General features: G+C 41.6%; 1 protein-coding gene across 2 annotated transcripts in view; it reads left to right on the forward strand.

Annotated features, from left to right (window-relative positions):
* The window catches only part of PTPRT (protein tyrosine phosphatase receptor type T), a 734569-nt gene that overhangs the window by 286259 nt on the left and 425325 nt on the right, over window positions 1–22985 (forward strand). For both annotated transcript variants that reach the window (XM_073309805.2, XM_073309804.2), the window contains exons 4-6: window positions 6048–6129; window positions 10240–10355; window positions 13181–13355. In XM_073309805.2, coding sequence (XP_073165906.1) covers window positions 6048–6129; window positions 10240–10355; window positions 13181–13355 — 373 coding nt within the window. The remainder of the gene's footprint in view (window positions 1–6047; window positions 6130–10239; window positions 10356–13180; window positions 13356–22985) is intronic.

Consider the following 22985-nt stretch of genomic DNA (forward strand, 5'->3'; position numbering starts at 1 on the left):
CCTGGGAGATTTAATGCAGTCCGCCATGATTTTTTGTTTGCTGCCGGCAAGACATCATCAGTTGTTAATCAGGGGTTTTTCAGTGGCATCAGAGAGTTGCCTGGGTGAAAGATGTTAGAAATGCTGATCAAGTCCAGATGTGGCTGGAATTTCATAGTTGCTGTCTCATTATTAGTCTTCCCCAAACAGAGACTGGGCTTCAGTTAGCTAAGCCGGTTTTCACACCAACAGCTCTATTTGTAAGCAGCAGATAAATTCTGTATACTCAAGTGCAGGTAGCACTCTCCTCCTCTGGAATGGTTTCCTAGAGGAAGAAGGGAGGTCGGTGGTTCAGGACTATTTAGCCTAAAGAAACTGTTCGCCCAAAGAAGGGAGGCAGATGTAGAGAGCAGCTGCAGTGCTGTCTGGTGGGGATTTGGGAGTCAGCTGGCTTTGTGAGATCAGGGACTAGCTGTGCTGTGCAAAGGGACCACTGCAATTTTATTTACACAGAAGCACTAATATGCCATTTTATGGGCTAAGTGAAGTGAAACTTTATTAGGAATGTGCAAGCCACGCTTTGGGCTCTTGCTGACTTTTCCAGGAGAAACTCATTATAGTGGAAGGTTTCAATTATATTTTACTACATTAATTTTGCAGCCACCTGTTTACTGCACCATCATGTGGCCTGTTCCAAACTCCTTTCTATGCACGTTCTTGGTCTTAAATCAGCACTTTCTTTTCATGCAGGATACTTTTACTGTTCTATCAGAGACAAAAAGGAATGGCAAGGAACTGCCCACCTATACATTGTAGGAGAGGTACATAAATTGCTGATCAGATGTACAAATGGGTAGGAATTACTGTAGATGAGATTATGCAAAAGGCAGATAACATTCCACAGCTGAGTGGACTGACAACAGCAGATGGTACTTTCTTTTCCCCCTTGCTTTTAGTAATTGGATGTGAGGTTGTTTTTTAAATCTGAGCCATGGTGGCTTCTTCCCTTCCAGCCAGAAAGCACTTTGGTTCTTGTCCTTTTTATTTTTTTTTTTTTTTTGTGGTTGGTCCTTCCAGTCATTCCCACTCCGCTCAAACTTCCAGTCTTCTCAGGGTGGCTGTTAAACCTCACAGATTCACCAGTCTCTAACTGTACAAACTGTCTCTATCTGATGGCCTATAAACCAATGGTCATCCCAGGTCTTGCTACATTCAACCAAGACAATGGAGAATAGACTGAGGGAAATTTGTTTACTTAAAAGGAGGAAGCGAGAAACTTTGTCCCCATTCACTCTTGTTGGTGACCTCATGCAATACCTGAGGCTATGGGCAGACTGAGCTCAAAGATGGCTGTAATCTGGGTACCTAGCTGCCTGGTGGGTTCCTCATCTCCCAGTTGTCAAGAAGTGGCACATCTTGATCCTGAGCCTTAGAAATATTCCTTGTTTTAAAAGCCTTTCCACCCTACTGTCAGTTTTAATCTAGTAGTGCATGCCCAGGAAATTCAGATTGATTCACTGAGGCTTGAAAGCATGTCCAGTGTTTCACAATGAACTCTTAAGATAGTGTTTCAAAAGCAACGGACAACCAGGAAAATTTGTCTCCACATCAAAACACGGAATTTATGTCAGACAAAATATGGAGGATGCTCTTGATGCACAGATGCGCCTCTGGAGTCATCAGCAGGAACAGTGTTGTGTTAGTAGGCTGGGAATTAGGCATTTAACTCCTCTAGGTGCTTTTCAAAATCCCACCATTAAGAAATAAATTTCCAAAAACATCTGCCTTGTGCCTGACCCTCCCAGGAAGCTTCAGCTACTACTCAAAGCTATAGAGAGTCTGGCTATCTGAATACTGGTAACCAAGCCAATTTCCTGAGGTCACATTTTCAGTGCTGGCAATCCTGCACAAGATTTACACGAGTTATCCAGTTATAAAGGCATTCTGTTGAGACATATATATATGAGGATGGTGGAGATTTATAATGGCTACCCCAGATTTTGTCACACTTGGATTCACAGCCTGAATAGGTGTTTAGCATAGTGAGGAAAAGCCATAAAAGGACTGGGAGAGAGTTTATACGTGTAATCACTGAATTATTGTGTGCCATAAAGATGGGCTAAGCTCCAGAATGCACCGAGTGCAGTACTGGAGTCTGCCAGTAAAAGCTAGTGATATGTACAGCAAAGAACATTATTGATCTGTGCCTTAAGAAAGCAGTTGTTGTACAACAGATGAACCAGGCTACTTTGCTAACACAGGCACTGTTTGTATAAAGTAGCAGTGACATGTAAGGGTTGTTTATTGGGAAAGAAACACGAAATGGCTTGGATTTTACTATCCTCAAAGGCATTTAAGAAGGTTCCAAAAGTGTAAAGCTTTGCATTTTGTCTGTTTCTATGTTGAGCTTTGAGAGGTTTGTTAAAATACAAAATACTGTTAAGGGCCAAAATCTGCAACTTTTAGAATGAGTAAGGAATCCCATTGGACTAAGAAATAAAAGTGTCACATATAGAATTGGGCCTTTAAATTACCATGCATCTCAGATTCCTCCAGGCCCCCTGGGCCCCAATTCTCTGCCTCCCATAAAATCTGGTCTGCTGTCATGGTGCTGGGGTCTAGGTTGGTGTAATGCAAAGGGAGAAGGAAGTTCTTTGAGCTTGGATTGATGGAAGAAATTAGAGCATGAAGAGTTCACGATGGCAGGCAGGCAGAAAGGGAGACATCTTCTGAAGCAGGCTTGCCTACTATTGTTCTGCAGATTCAGATCATTGAGAGGGGTGGAAAACATGGGGCTGAGGACAGAATGTGTGGGGCTGATTCTCATCTACTAACTCAGTAAGCAGTGGTTGCCCTGAGCCATCTGTCTCAGTCCAGTGTCAGTCCAGTATGCCATAAAGGACATTACACACTGGCTAGTCAACAGTAGTGAACAGAAGCTTCTGTGGTCTAGCATTTGCTTTTGCCAGCTACTGATAGCGAAGGGCAATGCCTAACCCTTCTCAGAAGAGTTCTCTTGAAGGTGAGCTGTCTGGGCTCTGAAGAAATTTCCTTGTGTGGAAGGTAGGGAAGCTGATAACATGGTTTAAGGTGCTTTTTGAGCAGACTATTTTCCAAATGAACCTTCCTTCCTCATGTATTCAAAAATTAAAACAATATTAAGGTTACAGTTTGCAACCTAAGTTTGAAAGGAGCTGCAGCAGTAATTTCTCAAGTCATCTTCCTGATCACTGCAATATGTTTCTTGAACAACGTGCTCATTTTAAAGAGCTTAAGCAAGAGGTCCCATATTGTGGGTTTACATGACACCATAGCACTAGAATGCAAGTAGGTGGCTCATCAAGAACCCTTTCCTTTTTCAAAGCTGCATGCGTAACCCCAACATGTGGTTTTCTCTCTCAGGTATTTGCCTAACTCTTCAGTAACTGGTGTTACCAATTTATCCTGTTGCTGCTGTACCTTGGGTAATGTGTTCCTTAACTACTCTCCTATGTATTTAAATTCCATTCCTGACTTTATTCAGTGCTTGACCTTTCCTTATCTTAAATCCTTTGCCCCCTTTGTTCTTATATTTCATACAATTTCTAATGCTTTTGCTGAATCTGTCTTTTCAGGACTTTTATTTCAAAAGGTCTAATTTTTGTGTGTTCATGGTATACTAGGAGTAGTACAATCTTAGTGTTTTCTTCCATAAAAAAAGGGAGATAGGCAAACTTGAGAGGAAATAAAGTTTTGGAAGCCCAGATGCAAAACAAACCAACCCTATTTGATTACAGAAAGCCCATTGACTATTTGCTTTCATTGACTATCTTGGGTGTTGCCAGTGCAAAGAGACCAAGTATTGACCAAATGGGGCAGTTTATCTTTCTATCAATAAAAATGTTCTCTGTGGGTGAAATTTAGCTCTGTGCAGAGAGCCAGCTGAACGGCCACTGATATTCAGCCTGCACTTTCCTTTATCTTTATTCCAGTCATACCATGCTAAATTTCTCCTTACCTTTGTTGTTTACACCATCCAAATATTTGCAAGCAGTTCTGTTCTGCCCACCCCCATCCTTTAGCTTTTTATTACACAAATTGCACATATTCAGTTCTTCTTCCTAAAACATTGCATTGGCTTGTTTTTCTTTTCTTGAGCTTTTCTCTGAGCTTCTAGGCTGTCTATCCTTGTCTGATAAGGAGGTGCCCAAAACTGAGAACAATATTGCAGGAGCATTCTCCGAGTTACAGCAAAAGACCATTTTGCTCTGCTGTGTGACTTGATGTCTTTGTGTGTGCAGCCCCAAATGTTTGGGCATGTTCACTGCCATACGGTATGGTACTCTTAAACAGCTCTTCTGAATACATTCTCTCCTCCATGAGGATAGATTTTTTTAAAAAAAATTAACATACAGCATGTGTAGAGATACTACATATCATATTTTTAGAACAATATTTCATTCTCCATCTCTGTTGGTTTGATTCAGGAAGGGTAGAAACTACCCTGTATAGAAGACTCTTCTTGCAATCCAGCTACTGGAAACCCCAGTTAACATTGCTGTGATTTTACAGCTGTTTTGCTTGCACAGGAATTGTATGTAAGCCAAATCAATTTCTTCCTCCAAAACAATCCATGCAGGGCTTGTGGTTACATGGGGATCTGGCTCCTGAGAAACTCCTGAATTCCCCAGCTATGGGGCATCTGAAAGACAAGGTGTTAACTGTGTCCTGTGTCTTAACTGGGACTCTTACAATTTATGAATTCTGGTTGAAATAGTGATATTATATTTTGGAAAAAAATGCTGTATCATGAATGCCTCTGTGTTGGTGGCTCTACCATTGCAGACGGGTCCCATAGCAGGTAGATATCAGACAGAGACAATGTGGGTGCTTAGGACTCAGTGACCCTTATCAGATGCAAACACCTGGGAACACTGGGTGACCTGAAGCCTTGGAAATCCAGTCCAGTTGATCCCTCAGAAGGGAGCAGGGAAACTTGCCAGGACAAAAGAGGCCCAGTGACCAGGAAGGGTTTAAATAGAGAAACACACAGGACCAGGGAAGCCAGACAGGAAGAGGAAGCATGGGGCAGGAGAGAGCAAGGTCCTGCAAGCTGGTGATGGAATCCATGAGGGAGAGAGGCCAGTCAGAATGGAACAGCCTGAATAAGGCATGGGATGCTCTGTCTATCTGCCTTCCTGGACCCAGATGGTCCCCCAAGGGCTTACAAGGGAAGGGTAAGCTAGTGAGGGACCATGTGGTTTAAGAGTCTTGTTGTCGTGTATGATCTGTGCTCTTGTGCTTTACAGGATGAAGTATAAAAGAGAAAATTTGTTAGACTCTGTACAAGGAGTAAGAGTGTTGACTGCTTCACAACTGCTGCATACCCACATAATCCAGAAGTTTCACAGCTTTGGGGTGGAGTTCTGGGAGAGGGTGTGTTTTAAGTATGGGGGAGTCTGAGAGGTCACTTCTGTTCCCAGGTGAGCTAGGCAGCTGGACAACAGGTTCCAGTTCTCAGGGTGGGCTTCTAGACAGCAGATCTGTGCCCTGAGAGAATGTCTAGGGACCCGGAGATTGGGGAAGTGGCTGGACTCTGTTCAGGATCCAGGGGCTTAAAACACCCCTTGGAATCCAGACCACAGAGGGCTGGATTCCCCTCACATCAGTCCTAGTGAGTAGTCACGAGGGGCCACTTGCTAGGATCTATAACAGGTACACCTTCCACTTCTACTGACTTCCCAGAGTGGGCCTCAGATTGGCACAGAATCTCAGCTCAGGTGGGTGTTTATTCCAAATAAAAGACTGGCCAAAGGGTTCTCTGTTCCTGGTAATGAGGTAAATTAGGTTATCACAAATCTCTAGAAATTTCTGTATACCAAATGGAGTTGAAATTCAATGCAAAACCTAGTTGAGAGTACATCTTGATATGCGTGCACACACTGAACAGGTCTTTATTCCCCACCAAGAATGACAGAATCGGAGAATCCTAGATGATTCAGGCACTTGGTTTGGGTGGGAGGAGGCAAAAGTTAAAATGACTACTGCAGCTAGTGTTTATAAGAAAGGCTTTTCTCACTGTGTTTCAGGTGATATTTGAATCCGTGTCTTTGAAGGGACATCCGGGGTACATAGCTGTGGATGAAGTCAGAGTCCTTGCCCATCCATGCAGTAAGCACTCTTTCTTTCTCTAGCCATGTTAATGTGTTCTACCAGGCTTTGCAGCCTGAAGGAGCAATTCACCCAATTCAATCAGCTCTAAAACATCATCTTTTATCCTTCCAAAATGCTCAGAGAGTGAAGGCAATCAGCCTGGAATAAATACATAATTTTGCAAGTTGTGCAACAGGCAGCAAAGCTCTGAATCTACAGCCAGTGCCAAAATGTCTGTTTAAATCTTTCTCTATTATTGAAGCAGTATAAAGCTCTGATTGTTTATTAGCTCGTATTTAGACCATTCAAGGAGGAAGAATGAAAGGTTTTTTGATAGTACAGTTAACTTTAAAAAGTGCATTTGCACACATTAGTGCAACATTCCCAAATACCCCAAAGCTATCTTCTTTAATGGAGTGTAAACCCACTCAGCAGTTCCATTAAGGTATTTAAATAATATGTATCATTTTTCAAAGCGTTCAACTTACTGTGGACTGGAAACAAGGTGGGTGAGGTAATATCTTTTATTGGACCAGCTTCTGTTGGTGAGAGAGACCAGCTTACACAGAGAGTTTAATACAAGTCCATTTCGCTGTGCAAGCTGGTTAGTGCTGTATTTGCCCCCCTAATTTTATCTATATGTGATGTGTCCTATTTGGGTTTTTTGACTGGATCTGAACTTTTGCCATGTTTGTTTAGGTCTGGGGTTTTGGTTTGGCCATTTAAGTGAAATGCAATTTTTAAAAATCCCTTTTTTAAACATTGTAAGAGACTTCATGCCCTTTAATGAGTCTAGCCATGCCTCATGTGCTCTTCCTCTTCAAACAACTTAGTTAACTGAGCTGAGACTCATGCTCTCTTGAGCAGTCCTCAACTGCTCCCAGGCCCTTTAGAGTTTCAATAAATGAAGAGTATGGGATTGAATTGCACCATTGGGTGACACCTCAGTTCTGTTAGTCATGATCTAATGTTGCATATACAGCTCCTACAATAGTGTCTTCTATCTGCCTGGTGATACTTGGAAAGGCAGCAAACCATCCGTTCCATTTACTGTGCTTTACATCTCTCCTCTCACCAATTCACAGCTCTAGGTATATTAGTACAGCTGCTACACTTCCTGAAATCACATTGATCATGTATCTATTTACTGTAACCTCAGTGAGCTGCATACAACAGGGATTAATTACAATTTACAAACAGTAGCTTCCTACAGTTAACATTTAATGTGATAGACGTCAGGGGACATGATCCAGTTTAATATAATAGGGCAGTTCTGATAACTGAGGTATGGATAATCGCCATTATTACTTTATTATATGTATATTTATGACATGTGCCCATTGTCTATGCCTTTGGGTGCATTTACCTCATTAAGATAAAATTACAATCAATATTAACCACATGCTGCAGCTGATTGGCAGCATCCAAACAAATCCCCCAAATGGTGTGCTTACATGGAGTGACATGTTGGCTGGTACCTTTCAGTAGCAAGGAATGTGCTTACCCAGTCATGAGCCAGCGACTGGTCAAGAAAGTTATTGGCCATAAAAAGGAAAAAAGAGGACACCGGCTCTGGCCCAAATTCAGGAAAGCATTTAAAGTGGTGCCTAATCCCATTTATTGAGTATGTGTGCAAGTCCCACTTCAGTTCAGCACATGCCTAAGTATTTTACTGAATAGGGATGATTTCCTGATTTGACACCATTGTGTATGAAATCTGTGTAGAGAAACAGCAATGCTGCTAATATCACACTTCACTGATCTGATTCGTGTATTAAGCATCAGATCTTTGAAAACGCACAGCTCCTATTCTCCGTGGAATTGCTGCCTGCTGAGCAGCTTGGAGAATCTGGCCCTAAAAGCGTAATCACTTTCTGAGCCTTCTGTTTCCCTCATATTCTGGAAGCTTATTTATTGTCCACAACTGACTGCTAAACCATTTTATGGCTTGAGAAATGCCGAAGGAAAAAAAAATTCCTTGTAAATATTCAAAAAGAATTGGACTTGAGCTGCCCCCTAAATTTTAACTTTAAACAGAGCAGTATAGTTAACAAGCATCACAACTTGGCCGGTATCAGTTGACAAATCCTGGGTTCTTAACTGGAGAACTCCCATTCCGTTCAGTGACCGTAGGCTCGGACCTGCTAGAATTGTATTGATGGAGTTGAGCTTGTGTGGCAAACCCGTTCTCTGGGTTTCCCTAAACCTCCAACTGCAAAAAGCTGGGACTAGATGATGTGGGATGGATCACTCGAAATTGCCCCGTTCTGTTCATTTTCACTGAAACATCTTGTACTGTCGAAGGTCGGAAAACAAGGTACTGGACTAGATGGACCATTGGTCTGACCCAGTATGGCTGTCCTTGTGTTTTTAAGTTTTCCACACCTCAAGCTTAAAAAGGAGACTGATAACAGTATAAAGTGGCCCAAACCATGCACATCAGACCCTGTTTTTGGGGACTTTTTCAACCTGTGTGATATAGTGTTCCATATAAACCATAAATCCCCTGCAGTCTTTCCTAATGCTTCACCCCTCTACTGATCAGGGTCACATGCAGAGGTCCAGGAATGAAAGCCACCTTGGAATATGAGTGACACATTCTGTGAACGTTTATGACTTTTGCCCCTCACATTCATTTTACAATAGTTATTACTCAGAACACTGCTGGGAAACTCGTGCTGAGGAGGAGTTTGACATTATTAGCCCTTATTTTCACCCAATTTTTGCTTTTTTCATAGTTTGTGTGGCAGACACAAGTTTAAAAATCAGCAGACATGCAAAGAAGTGGCCCCTACTGATGCACTAAAGGGGAAAACTAGATGTCTCAGTTCTCCAGCCACTTCACCTGTTATAACTTCTGCTGCAGCACATTGTTCACTTGTGCTAAGGCCTCTGTTTCAGGTAACAGGGCTGCATAACCCACCTTCAGCCAAAGGCTGGTCTCTCAATAGACTTTGCTACAACTACTGACCAGCTATAAAGATCATAGTATAGGGATACTTTAGGTCAGCTGGTTGGGCTATTTGCAATCCAAGTGAATGGCAAACGCTATACTATATAGTACAGACATGTATATACAATGCATCAACTTTTCAACTGGCCTCTGTTAATGTCTGCCAAACTTGTTTGCACCAGCATATGTGCTTGTAAATAGGTGTCTAGATGCTGTTACCTGGTCTGCATATATAAAGGCTTATAGACGCCCACACCCTTTTCCAGGTACTTAATGGAGGTTGTCTGGGAATATAGTTGGATATAGTCTCTGAAATGACATAGCCCATTGAAGGTCTAGTCGTAATAATGTGCACTGATGTGTCAGGTTTTTTTAAATGATCCTAAATCTAGTAATAAACTCAGAATAAAATTCAGAACAGCACAAGGCCTAGGTATAGAAGTAGTATATACACCTTGTGCTGGTGACATGCACAGGTGAATTTCATTTAAAAATGGTCAGCCGGAATATTATAAAATTCATAGCCTTGTATGCTCATCTTGTAATGCTTTAGTTTCCTCTCAGTTAATTCTCGGACATGAAACTGCCTGGCTTTGTTGCTTAGTTCTAAAAGTCAATGGTCTGTTGTGGTATGTGTGTGTATGGTGTGTTTTTGGTTTGTTTTTGGTGAATAAGGGAATGGACATTTAAAATCTAACAGCGAAATGATATAGATCTGAAACTCCAGGGTTTTGCTTCACAATCAGTGAACCTGAAAAAGCCTTAGGAAAACTTGCTTGTGTCTATCGCTCACTGCAAATTCACGATTTGAATGTTTGACCCTTTAAATTGTGACATTTTCCCATTTCACAGAAGAACAAACAGTATATAGCAAACAGTAATGAAACTGGCTGGTTAGAAATAATTGTGAACTTCTATTGTAGAGCTGATACTTAGTGCACTTTCTTATTGTGCCAAAGGGGTACATGAGCCATCTGGCCTTACCGCATAAGATCAATCTCCCCACGTTAAATAATTAAACAGTAGTGCTCGGCTTTGCTTTTTGAAGACACTGTGCCAATGGGGAAACCCGGCATTCCCCTCTGATCTGCTGAGCCTGGATCTTCCCGTGGCTGCATGACACTGCCAATTACTGTCATGCTCTACTGAGTAATACTTTGAATTTTTTTTGTTAGGAAAAGCGCCTCACTTCTTGCGGCTGCAGAATGTGGAGGTTAACGTGGGACAGAATGCAACATTCCAGTGCATCGCCGGGGGGAAGTGGTCTCAGCACGACAAACTCTGGCTCCAGGTAAAGTGCCATGAAGCTTGGGCTGGTGGTCTTTCCTTCTAACCATCCATAGTCAAAATGAGTAGAGGCGGGGAAGAACTGAGGGGTAGGGGCAAAATTCCAAACTACTTTGTTGAAGAAGCTGTTTAAAGTTGCAATTCAGAGTTCAAAGTAATGCTGTGTGGGGCCACCACAGAAAATGTAACAAATCTGAGTCATGCATAGAAAACCTATAGCCTGATCCTGCAACCTTTATTCATATAAGTAGTACTTATTCACATTAGTAAAAGATTGCATGACTGAGCCCTAATACTAACCTTATTGCTGCCTCTAGGCATTGCCACAAGGCTAAGAATAAATAATAATCATGCACCTCTGATCATCTCACTCGCCCTTTGCCCCCTAGCAGGCTCCCCTGAGAGTTATCCTACCAGATCAAATGCCCAAGCAGCTTCAAACACCTGCCATTATAATAAATCAATTTTAAAAATCAAGACTGTGTCCACCTTGTGTGGAATCATCTCTTCCCTCCCAATCCCCCAAAGCACATTGATCCCAGGCTCAGGACCAGCAGACAAAGCAGTTGGAAAAATGCCCTAAAGGGGCAGCTAGGGATTTCCCTTAGGTTGAATACCCAGGTGGTACAAAGCTGGCTATTCCTTTTGCTCCAACCCCTCCCCCAACCTGGATTGCTCTGTGTTACTTTGGGGTTGAGCCAGCCCACAACTGGCTCCAGGATCAGGGGAGCAAAAGGTCTTATCCCTCCATATGTCCTGTACCATAGCACAGCTTGGCCGCACCAGAAGTTTGGGTACAGTAACAGACTTAAGATCTGAGCTTCACAGTCTTATAGGGTTCGAAATGGAAGCTTTAGCGAACTGGAAAAGGGAGACTCCCAGGTTCTCAGTGGAGGACACTAATTATTTCTAGCTCTGAAAGTGCTCCAGATATTAAAATTACAACTTTTTTGTACATAGAGGCTTTAAATACTATAATTCTTCTCTTCCTCTAAAGTTTGTACTGTTAAACTAGGAAGATCCCAGTGAAGTCAATAAGACTTTCTTTTGCTCTATGTACTTCAAATGCAGACAGGGTCAAAATCTGCTCTTGTACTTACGTTAAGTCTGAGCAAGGCAACGGTACTTAAAAATAAGTTGTACACTGGTGCAACTGAGGTCTGGATTCAGCAAAGCACATGTGTAAGGTCCATCAATGGCTATTAGACAGAATGGGCAGGGATGGTGTCCCTAGCCTCTGTTTGCCAGAAGCTGGGAAAGGATGAGGGGATGGATCACTTGATGATTACCTGTTCTGTTCATTCGCTCTGAAGCATCTGGCATTGTCCACTGTTGGAAGACAGGGTACTGGGCTAGACGGGCCTTTGGTCTGACCCAGTATGTCTGTTTTTGTGTTCTTATGCAAGGCTCATTTAAGACAATTGGACATAAGCTTTCCTGAATTAGGGTTTTAAGAGCAAAATTTAGTCCCTATTCTTTATTATGATGATGATTATTATAGAGCCTACAGAGAACAATATTTCTAGAACCTTCTGCTTCTGCAGACATATACGCACCATTGCCAGAACTGCTGTGATATTCCCGATTTATTAACAAAGGGGTTTTGGTAGCCTAAGGAATTAAGTTAAAACTTTTAAAACAAATTTAAGTACTAATTTCATTCTAAACATGAGAAAGAGATAGGGGTAGAAATTAGTTTATCTAGTGCTGAAAAGATGAAAATCAGTATGGGAGAAACATTTGAGTCAGTAAGAAATGTAATCTGTTTTATACAAAATAATGTACGTCTCTTTAATTGTGCTGCCGTCACACACCTTCATATCCTAGCAGTTCCATTTTATCTGCATTCCTGTTAAGGTGTAATCTTGCCACCCTCTGAGATGTGTAATTGCTTAAGCGTTAGCTTGCTTGGATTCTTGCTGCCCAATGCATCTGCCATTATGATTAGAGGTGTAGAAAAATGTTTCTAACCTAAAGTAATGTGAAAACATGTCTACTCACCCCAGATTCAGGGGTTTCGGGGGCGGGAGATGCATTTTTGTTGCTAGCAAGAAATTGTTTACCACTCTTCAAACTTGGAGCATTTCATGAAAGTGACATCACCCAGAATGACTGATTGCTGGAAATTGGCAAAATGACACTACATTTTCACAGCCTTACTCACATATCTGCCTAGTTCTTTCCCCTACCTCAGTTCCAGTTGTTGTGGAGAATAGGTAATCCAGATTAGCCAAAATGAATGTGAACCAAAATCCTGGAAGGTCTGAACATCTTCAAAAATTGGGAATGTTCGAAAGCTAAACGTGGATCTCAATCCAAATTTTGCAAATGGTCTGTCTTCAAATTAGTCTGAAACCAGTTGCCACATCTGAACATCCACAAAGAAAAAGCGGTATAAAATCTGCTCGGTTGTGGTAGTTGCACATGCTATTTAAGCTTGCACATGCATTGCATATGAACATCTCTGGAAGTCTGAATCATCTTCCTACCTAGACTTTGCTGTATGTATAATGAGTCAAACTTAAATGCAATCCAAAAATACACCCGCAAAACTTGAAAGCATATGCAAACCCCCACATCAGTATGCAAGGGTTCTCGTTCATGTGAGTGCATACAAACAGGTATCCAGTACATTTTGTGGGTGCACATTTGGAGATCTTTTAGAAACTTGCACCCATGTAAATTCTAACATGGTAGATTCAGGTAAATAAAAAAGTGTAACTGAGCTACTATAAAATATAATAGCAAAAATGGGTCAGTAGGTTTAAAAAACCCCATGTGTTACAGCCACATCTGCATCACTTGTTTTATTCTTGGTTTCCCTGGCAGCAGTGGAACGGAAGGGACACCGCGTTAATGGTCACCAGGGTGGTCAACCACAGACGGTTTTCTGCTACAGTCAGCGTAGCAGACACGTCTCAGCGCAGCATCAGCAAATATCGGTGTGTCATTCGCTCGGATGGTGGCTCTGGCGTTTCAAACTATGCAGAATTAATTGTAAAAGGTAGGTGACAAGAACCCAACACACATATATCATGCATATTGTGTGTGTGTGTGTATATAACACTTTTTTTCTCCCAAATGGCAGCTGTTCTGTGCGTAATATTTACAGCCCTGAAGATCTGCCTCCTTCATTAATTTATAGCACTTGAAGCAAAATATAGGGTGTAAGCTACAGAAGAGTTTCAGTCCTCTTTTTAAAAACTGAATGAAGAAGGGGAACTTTCTCTTGCTACCACCCCATTTATCATCCCTTTAATTATGTCTATTATACACATTTATAAGCATTTTTAACAATACTTTATTTTTTTCCACGAAACAGTTTGACCACCTCTAGATTTCAGCTTTGTTCCCTCACAGTATTTTATAAGGCACAAATAATCCTGTAAAGATGTCATAGTGTGTCCTACGCTGCTATGTAAATGGTGTCAGGATGGGCTCATCTGCTGCCCTGAAGTGCACAGCGACGATACTAATGGAGGAGGACTGCAGCCATGTCTTTGTTCCAGTGCTATCTAGTATCACTGCTGTACCCATGTGCCTGAAACTGCCCAAGAATCTTTTTTGCAGCTACCAAAAAAATACAGTCAGACGTTGCTCAAAGAGCTAGGAACAGGGCAGGTTCAGAGCGCACAGGATGCACTGGGTGAACTGTCATTTATCATACAGACTTATTTTTTTTTAACAAAATCCCAAAACATTAATTGTATATTTGATTTTAACGTACCTCGATGAGGGAAAGGGGGTTTCTACTCGGGCGCAGATCTTGAGCTGCACCTGAGGAGAGATCAGGTGGGGGGAGTTCAAAGGTGTCTTTAAGTCACCTTTATTGTCCCCTGAATCTGGGTTGATTGTACTGTTCTGGCCACAGCTACAATATACTACAGTCTTGGAATCCCTTAAAAGGGCAGTGCTCAAGAATGATTCACAACCACAGTTATTCCTGAAAGAAATTTGGGTAACTGCCAGGAGGCTAGGAGCCAAATGTGAATGTTTTAAGACTACTTGATTTTACATTTTTAATAAAAAGAGGGAATATTTAAATACATTCAATAAAGGTAGCTGTTGTCTGAATAAAAAATATTCTAGTTGCTAGGGTTGGACTTCTTTGAGATGCAGTCCTCTGTGGAAAACTGTCATGGCTAATATATATCAAAGGGTATTGGGACTGAATTTGCTTACCATGAGACTTGCCCATATGTTGATACACATCCTTTGTTCCATGGAGTATTTGTGGGGAAGCATCCCAGAGATCGACACGTGTCTTCAGTCTTTGGCAGTGTGATGTGTAGGAATGAGCATAAGGCTGGGAGTTTGGAGAGCCTGAGTTCCAGTCTTGGTTCTGCTGCTGGATTCTCAAACTACAAGTGACGAAGGAACTGATCCCGCAAAGTGCTGAGTTCTTACAGTTCCCCTGAGGTCAATGGGAGTGGGTGCTTGACACATTGCAGGATCAAACTTGTAAAATAAGAAGTCATTCTTGTCTGAAATGGACATAGAAAGCAGTAGGCAGGTGTAGCAAGAAGCACATTGTATTCACAAAGCAGTAAGGCAAGCCTCCAGAGGGGAAAAAAATATTAGGTGCAACCTTAGTTAGGGGGGTGCCTGACAGTCTCCTGATCAAAAACCATTGAAGGCAAGATGATTGGAAAAGCAAGTTGTAAATACCGATGGATGAAGTATCCAGCAGTAGAGCTGTTGATAAATTTGTTGCTGGGGTTACACCGGTACCAGACACCTAAATCAAGAGGTGGTAGAAGAACTGAAAAGGAGAGATAATTAAGAGTTGATAAAGTATTATTTTGCCAAGTCTTGCTCCTTTTTTCTAAGCAGGTACATTTTTCCGTGGTTGATTTGAGGTTAGTCCCATGCACCAGTGGTGTCACTTTGGGATTGCATGGATCAGTGCTTCTGAAAGAATCTGACTAATTTTGGTGTGGATAATAACAAATTCTAAATGCATGCACACAGCTGAAATGAAAGCAAATTGGAATCGCTTAATTCTAAAGAGATGTTTATTGAATTGCAATAATGTACTTGGGTCTACATTAAATTAGTCTGTAATTGAAGTTTTGCTCAATTGACCGTCATGTCCCTAAACTCGCTAGATTTGGGCTAATGCTCTGTCTCTCGTTCTTTCTCTTTCACACACAATCATGTGGTGTTGCTTGAACAAAGAGCAAGATTTAAAAGTTGTTTTTTCTTCTGGCAGGACTCAATTTACCTCCCTATGAATAAGATTTGTTAGAGTGTTTTGGAAAGGAAAAGAAGAACTCACGTTTCTCTGCACCATATTCATGTAGTCTGATAAATACAGAAGGACAGATTCTGTTTTTGAATACATTTACTAATCACATTGATTTAAATGGGAATGGCAGGCTTTCATCTAAGGAAGCAAGTTGGCCAATGACATTAAATAAAACACAGTCTGTGTGATGTAAGAACTCCTGCAACCCCAGGTGTCTAACAAAATTAAAGCAAAAGTAAAACAGTGGCAATCCTGAGTGATAATCTTATGAAACAAATGTCTGAGTTTAAGATTATGGTAATAATTTTATACACAGATGATACCTTGCTTTTACTCATAAAAAACCCTTTCTGCAATCCCATCACTGATTATGCTAATACTTGTAGAGATATCTTAGGCATCTGTATCAGTTGTCATAAGTCTTGGGTAATCGATAAAACACATACTTGCTCTCTTCACACACTCCAGAAACAAAACAATTGAAGAAGGCTAACATATATCATTCCATTATACACCTTTTATGGAGTTTTGGCATTTCCATGGGATTAGGGTGCTCTTCTCGTTCTTAACTCTCATTACACATGTAATAAACTGCTAGAGTTTAATTGCCTTGTATATTTACTTTGAATGAAATAGAAGCAAAACTACAGAAAGGAGAATGACTGGTGACACTGTTTCAGAGTAGCAGCTGTGTTAGTCTGTATCCGCAAAAAGAAAAGGAGTACTTGTTGACAGTAGGTGAAATCCTGAAGTCAGTGGGAGTTTTGCTTGAGTGAGGCAAATTTGGTGGTGATGTGATTAGTTTTCCTTGGGTCTTGTACATCATGATATGAATAATTTTATAACACACAAAACACACATGACAGAACAGTTAGATACAGATTTATCCTAAAATCTAAGAATCTACAAAATTTTGCATAAACTGGTAGCTATGTTCAAAAGACGCTTAAACTACATTGTTACCACTTACCTTAAATACTGTTTCACAGCAATAGCCGTGTTAGTCTGTATTAGCAAAAACAACGAGGAGTCCTTGTGGCACCTTAGAGACTAACAAATTTATTTGGACATAAGCTTTCGTGGGCTAAAACCCACTTCATCAGATGCATGGAGTGAAAAATTCAGTAAGCAGAATATATATTATAGCACATGAAAAGACGGGGTCAATGCTAATGGGCCAATTCAATCAAGGTGGAAGTGACCTATTCTCAACAGTTGACAAGAAGGGGTGAATATCAACAGAGGGAAAATTACCTTTTTTAGTGACTCATCCACTTCCAGTCTTTATTCAGGCCTAATTTGATTGTGTCCAGTTTGCAAATTAATTCCAGTTCTGCAGTTTCTCATTGGAGTCTGCTTTTGAATTTTTTTTGTTTAAGAATTGCCACTTTTAAGTCTGTTATTGAGTGTCCAGGGAGATTGAAGTGTTCTCTTACTGGTTTTTGAATGTTACAATTCTTGATGTCTGATTTGTGTCAATTTATTCTTTTGCGTAGAGACTGTCCGGTTTGGCCAATGTACATGGCAGAGGGGCATTGCTGACATATGATGGAATATATCATGTTGGTAGATGTGCAGGTGAACGAGGCCCTAATGGTGTGGCTGATGTGGTTAGCTCCTATGATGGTGTCCCTTGAATAGATTCATAGGTCAGAAGGGACCATTATGATCATGTAGCGTGACCTCCTGCACAACGCAGGCCACAGAATCTCACCCACCCACTCCTATGAAAAACCTCTCACCATGTTTGAGCTATTGAAGTTCTCAAATCGTGGTTTAAAGACTTCAAGAAGCAGAGAATCCTCCAGCAAGTGACCCGTGCCCCATGCTACAGAGGAAGGCGAAAAACTTCCAGGGCCTCTTCCAATCTGCCCTGGAGGAAAATTCCTTCCCAACCCCAAATATAGCAATCAGCTAAACCCTGAGCATATGGACAAGATTCACCAGCCAGATATGAACACAGAGTTGGCAACAGGGTTTGTTGCAGGGATTGGTTCCTGGGTTAGTGTTTTTGTTGTGTGGTGTGTAGTTGCTGGTGAGTATTTGCTTCAGGGGATGAGAGAACAGCTCTTCCTCAGCTCTTGTCCCCAAGCACGCCTACTCTACTTGCGCTACATTGATGACATCTGTGATGGGTTGCATTACAGAAACCCCCTGATGTGCCAAGACTACTTTTGCTTTTTTGCTGAGTCAGCTGAGGACTTCAGTGCCCTGCCTGGTCTGAGCCAGACCCGCTAACCTGCTGCAAACCCAGACCCAGGTTTGAACCATGTCCCCTAACAGCTGTAGGGTTAACTGAAAGCAGCTTACAGAAGTGTTCCTGTCCTTGACACTCAGATGCCCAACTCCCAATTGGGCCCAAACCCCAAATACACTTGTTTTATCCTGTATAAAGTTTAGACAGTGTAAACTCCTAAATTGTTTGCCCTCTATAACACTGATAGAGAGAGATGCACAGCTGTTTGCCCTGCCCCCTTGCCCCCCCCCCCCCCCGCAAGCATTAATACATACTTTGGGTTAATTAATAAGTAAAAAGTGATTTTATTAAATACAGAAAGTAGGATTTCAGTGGTTCCAAGTAGTAACAGACAGAACAAAATGAATTACCAAGCAAAACAAAATAAAACTCGCAAATCTATGCTAATACAATAAGAAGCTGAATACAGATAAAATCTCACCCTTAGAGATGTTTCAATAAGTTTATTTTACAGACTGGATGCCTTCCTAGTCTGGGCACAATCCTTTTCCCTGGTACAGCTCTTGTTCCAGCTTAGGTGGTAGTTAGGGAATTTCTCATGATGGTGGTAGCTAGGGAATTCCTTGTTCTGTTCCACCTTGTTCTGTTCCACCACATTTTCTCCAACCCCTCAGACAGAGACAAACACCTACAGGATCTCTATCAAGCATTTTTAAAACTACAATACCCACCTGGTGAAGTGAAGAAACATGCTGACAGAGCCAGAAGGGTACCCAGAAGTCGTCTACTATAGGACAGGCCCAACAAAGAAAGTAACAGAACGCCACTTGCCATCACCTACAGTCCCCAACTAAAACCTCTCCAGTGCATCATCAAGGAGCTACAATCTATCCTGAAGGATGACCCCTCACTCTCACAGACCTTGGGAGACAGGCCAGTCCTCGCTTACAGACAGCCCCCTAACCTGAAGCAAATACTCACCAGAAACTACACACCACACAACAAAAACACTAACCCAGGAACCAAGCCCTGTCCAGCACCAGGAAGACAACCTTCACTCTTTGAACTTGATCCTGTTTTAAGCACTAAGCAGACGCATGGAGCACTAAGCAGAGGTATCACACATGTTCTTAAAGTTAGGCATGTGCTTAGGTGTTTTGCTGAGCTGGGCACTTTAGTTCCACAGATCTATACTTAAGGAGCTAAAGAAGCAGCTCTTTTGATAAAGGGAGCCTCTGCACGTGAACAAACCAAGACTATTCCATCCAGTAGAGGATGTTAATACATAACATAATGCATTTTATAAACAGCTGTCACCGCTATATGGAAAATACATTGCTTTTTTCTTTGGTTGACTGATTGCTATCTGAATGCTATTGAGTGTGTGCAGTCTAGAAATGACTTGAGAGGTTCAGGATAAGTATCTTGTTGTTTTGGTTTTTCTTCAGATTGGTAATGTTTGTTAGAACAAGGAATGAGAAATCAGCACTTGTGGTTCTATTTTCAGCTCTGTCTGACAAGCGGCGTTGCCTTGTTAACCACCCCATTAATTCTACTTAGCCTCTCTGTGCCTCAGCTTTAGAGCTGTGTGGAAAGCTGGAAGTCTTACTTTGCGTGGATTTAGACAAGCATATTTTTCAGGTTTGGTCTACCTGGGTTTGCAGACTTGCTATTAATTGTGTCAGTACCACATTTTAAGGAATTCTGCTGCAAAACCAGAGATCACTATAGGTTTGCTCAAGTCACGAACTACATGGAAGATTATTGTGAAAAAACATGACAAACCTACAGTCAAACCTCTCCAAAAAATCAGATTAGAGGTTATTGGTTACTGTATAAAGCACCTTTCAGATCCATTCCAGACTCCTGTATGCAGCTGCAAGTCACTGTACCAAAAGATAGCTTTTACTGCTTTGGTTAGGGTACAGTGTAGAGTAAATAAGAGTCCCTGGGGAGAAATCTCTAAGCTTTGAGGAGAAGTTGATGGAATCGGGCTTATTCTCAGTTCAAAAATCAGTGTTTCTGAGTTGTTACACCCTCCCCTCCTGCACTTCCACAAAGTCCCATGACTACTTCTCTGACTATGGTTCATCTGCTGATCCCATTTGTGAAACAGCCTGTCTAAGAAGAAGACTGGAATAACTTGGTAAGAGGGGCTCAGAAATCTGATAACGGATAATCAGGAAATATTGCAGTGAATATAGATTAGCTTGCTCTAGCCAATTCTCCTTTCAGTGTTGCTCTCCATAAAGTTCCCTCATTATATTGCCTCTGTTTGATGTTAATTGTCTCAATTCACAGGGCGTTAATTTCTCCTAAGATCTCTATTCCACATCTACTAGAACATGCGTAGAGAGGTTTGACAAAGCCCTTTACATCCATGCGTAGAGAGTTTTGACAAAACCCTTTACATACATTTCTGGTTCTCCTCCTACTTCCTTTAGTTGCTTTTCCAAGGGTTTAGTTATATCCAACACAGATATAAAGTCTGTAATCTCTGATGTGATATTTGGGACAGCTCTACATTTATCATTCAGTTATATTTTGAATTCTTCAGGCACTCAAGGCTGATGTCTTCAGTATAGCAAGAAGCTGAGGTGGTTTCTTTTAAGGAGCTTTGCGTGCTGTTTCCTCTCATGCCCTCGTCAGTGGTGCTGCTTGTTGGAGTCTTTAATTCATCCCATCTTTATTAACTCATCATCAACATGTCAGAGAAGACTGTACTGGTGACCAGAACCAGTAAGTCTTCTCCGTACAGTACGTGCAGGGGAAAAAAAATAGAGGCAGAATCAAGAGCTTCTATTGTGAAAAGCATGGCACTTATTTAAACACTTTAAAAGAAACCTGTTCTTTTATGAAGAGCTGGTTATAGACCTGAAATGCACACACAGGGCCACATGACAAGAGGAAACTGTCACTGGGGAAAAAAGCAAGGGAAAATCCAAAATAGTTAAGAAGCTAGATTTACCAAGAAGTAGCTGTACAAAGTTTGATTACTCCAGGAAATAGAACTAGGGTGTGTCCAGATGGCTCCAATTAACTACTGATCCTTAGCTAAGCCTGCCTGGGGGTGGGAGGGATCTAGGGTGCTGATATAATACAGGCCCAGCTTATTCCAGATGCTGCAGGAGGAGAGGGAACTCCAAAGTAGGGTGCACTCCTGGAGGAAGAGAAACTGCTCCAGAGAACAGACCCAGTTTCAGAATATGGGCAGAGAGGAAAAGCAGGTGCTGAATTTGGGAGAGTTTGGGCATAGGCTGGGGTCTGTCTCCTGTAAGTACTTTGATCACACTTGAGGGACATTGAGAACTTTTAGGAAAGTGGGACTTTTACTCATAAAGTAAATCAGTGTAGATGCTGGTAAAATAATGATGCACCTTTTTAAAAGAACTGACCAATCTCTAGGCTTCCTTCCCACCTCCCATTTCTGTGGTGGTCGAGTCCTCCTGGCCATCAGGGAGTAACTGGTAACAGGCCAGATCCTCAGGTGTGGTTGAGCTGTATTTGGAACAGGAACTGAATTGGGGCGGTAGTGGGAGATGGCTGTACATCACCTTTGCACTGCCCTGATTCATGGAGCTGTCCAGTTAGAGCATTCTAAGCATCCCGGAGCTTGGAATTGGTGTAGCACAAGGATGCTGTCCATTCTCCAGACCTAACCCTGCCCTGCTAAGCCTCTGATACTGGGGCAGAGAGGGTGGTATTCATTTGTCAGCTGTATGCCAGCCAGGGAATTCCTAGGAAGGTGGATTAAGCTGTCTTTTTATGATCCCCTTGCACTGCCACAGCTGTTCAAAGTCACCATACCGGGAGCCATAAGTATGATTTCTTTTTAAAGAATGTCACTCCTCTCTGTTATAGAGATCTTATTTGTCCTATACCTGAACCTACAAATGTATCATATATAATCTTCCTCAAAGATCTTCTTGAGATATGCAGACAAACTCTAAGCACATCATGCAAGGGTATATGGTGTAGAACAATGCACACACATGACAGCAGGGCATGCATGTCCTGAAGGCCAACATGGGTAAATTGTGTAGCACAAAGAAGAAGGCTTAGTGTCCTTGATAAATACAGCAAGTGCCATCATCTAAGATGCCCACAAATTTCCAATCATTTTATATGTAATAAAAGGCTTAGGTGGAGATAATGGAATTGAAAATAACTCTTCCAAGCACCTATGTTTTCATTTCTTTGGTGAAAGGATAGTTCTGTACCCTGGATATTCAGGTTTAAGATATTCATTACAACGGGCTTCCTATCCCCATGTTTGCACAATAGTACAACAGATTAAGAACTGCAAGTGCACCAAGAAAATGAGATTGGAATCCTTGTATCTCAGCGATGACTATGGGAGTGAATTGATGTATTGAAACATTTTATAGCAACGTATTGCACCACTTCTATAGTCCTGAAAACCCAAACCAATCATTATAAACCATTCAGGTGATGAGGTCAGCCCTGCTCAGGAATACATGCATTTTACGTTTTAATATTATTCCTCAAATATTTTTTTCAATGAGGCATAATAAAGTTCAGTTAAGTAAGGGAAATACAAGAAAATTCCTATCTGAGCCACCCAGACTGCAAAAGCTGCTGGATAGATTTGGATTCATCTGCCTGCGTAAAGCATATTAATCAAGATCTTTAAAATTACCACCTTGGGAAAAGGAAAAAGTCTCTTGTGCTAGCACTAGCTGCAGTATCAGTTGAGCTGTGATAATGAGGGTTCCCCCTAGGGTTGGCTGCTATCTCGCTGGGTATATTTTCCTGTATGTGAAATTAGATTCAGTCTTAGAATTTGCATGCGCGGCACCATGAGAAGTGTAGATTGGTTACGGTTTGTAATGAGATTGCTTCATCTAACCTCCTCGCGCAGACACAGGTAACGTGTTTTGTGTGAACGGTCTGTAAAGGTTTTGCTGTGTCAGAAATTACTCTCACAAGTGAGAAGAGCTCTGCTTCTGCTGACTGGCTGAAGAAAGCCACTTCAGCCCATTTATCAGCTTCCTCAACGGATTTGGGGAAATACAGCGCTCACTTCCTTGAGGTCTGGGTCTGACTGCTAATTGCTTAGATTCCTCATTTCCCAGACTGTTTTAATGGCCTAGTTAATGGAGTGCACAATTTTACTCATTAGGTGGGTGTGCGATGGTGTGAAGGGGGAGAAGAGATTTCAGCCTCTC

The sequence above is a fragment of the Lepidochelys kempii genome, chromosome 13 (assembly GCF_965140285.1).
Source record: "Lepidochelys kempii isolate rLepKem1 chromosome 13, rLepKem1.hap1, whole genome shotgun sequence".
NCBI lineage: Eukaryota > Metazoa > Chordata > Testudines > Cheloniidae > Lepidochelys > Lepidochelys kempii.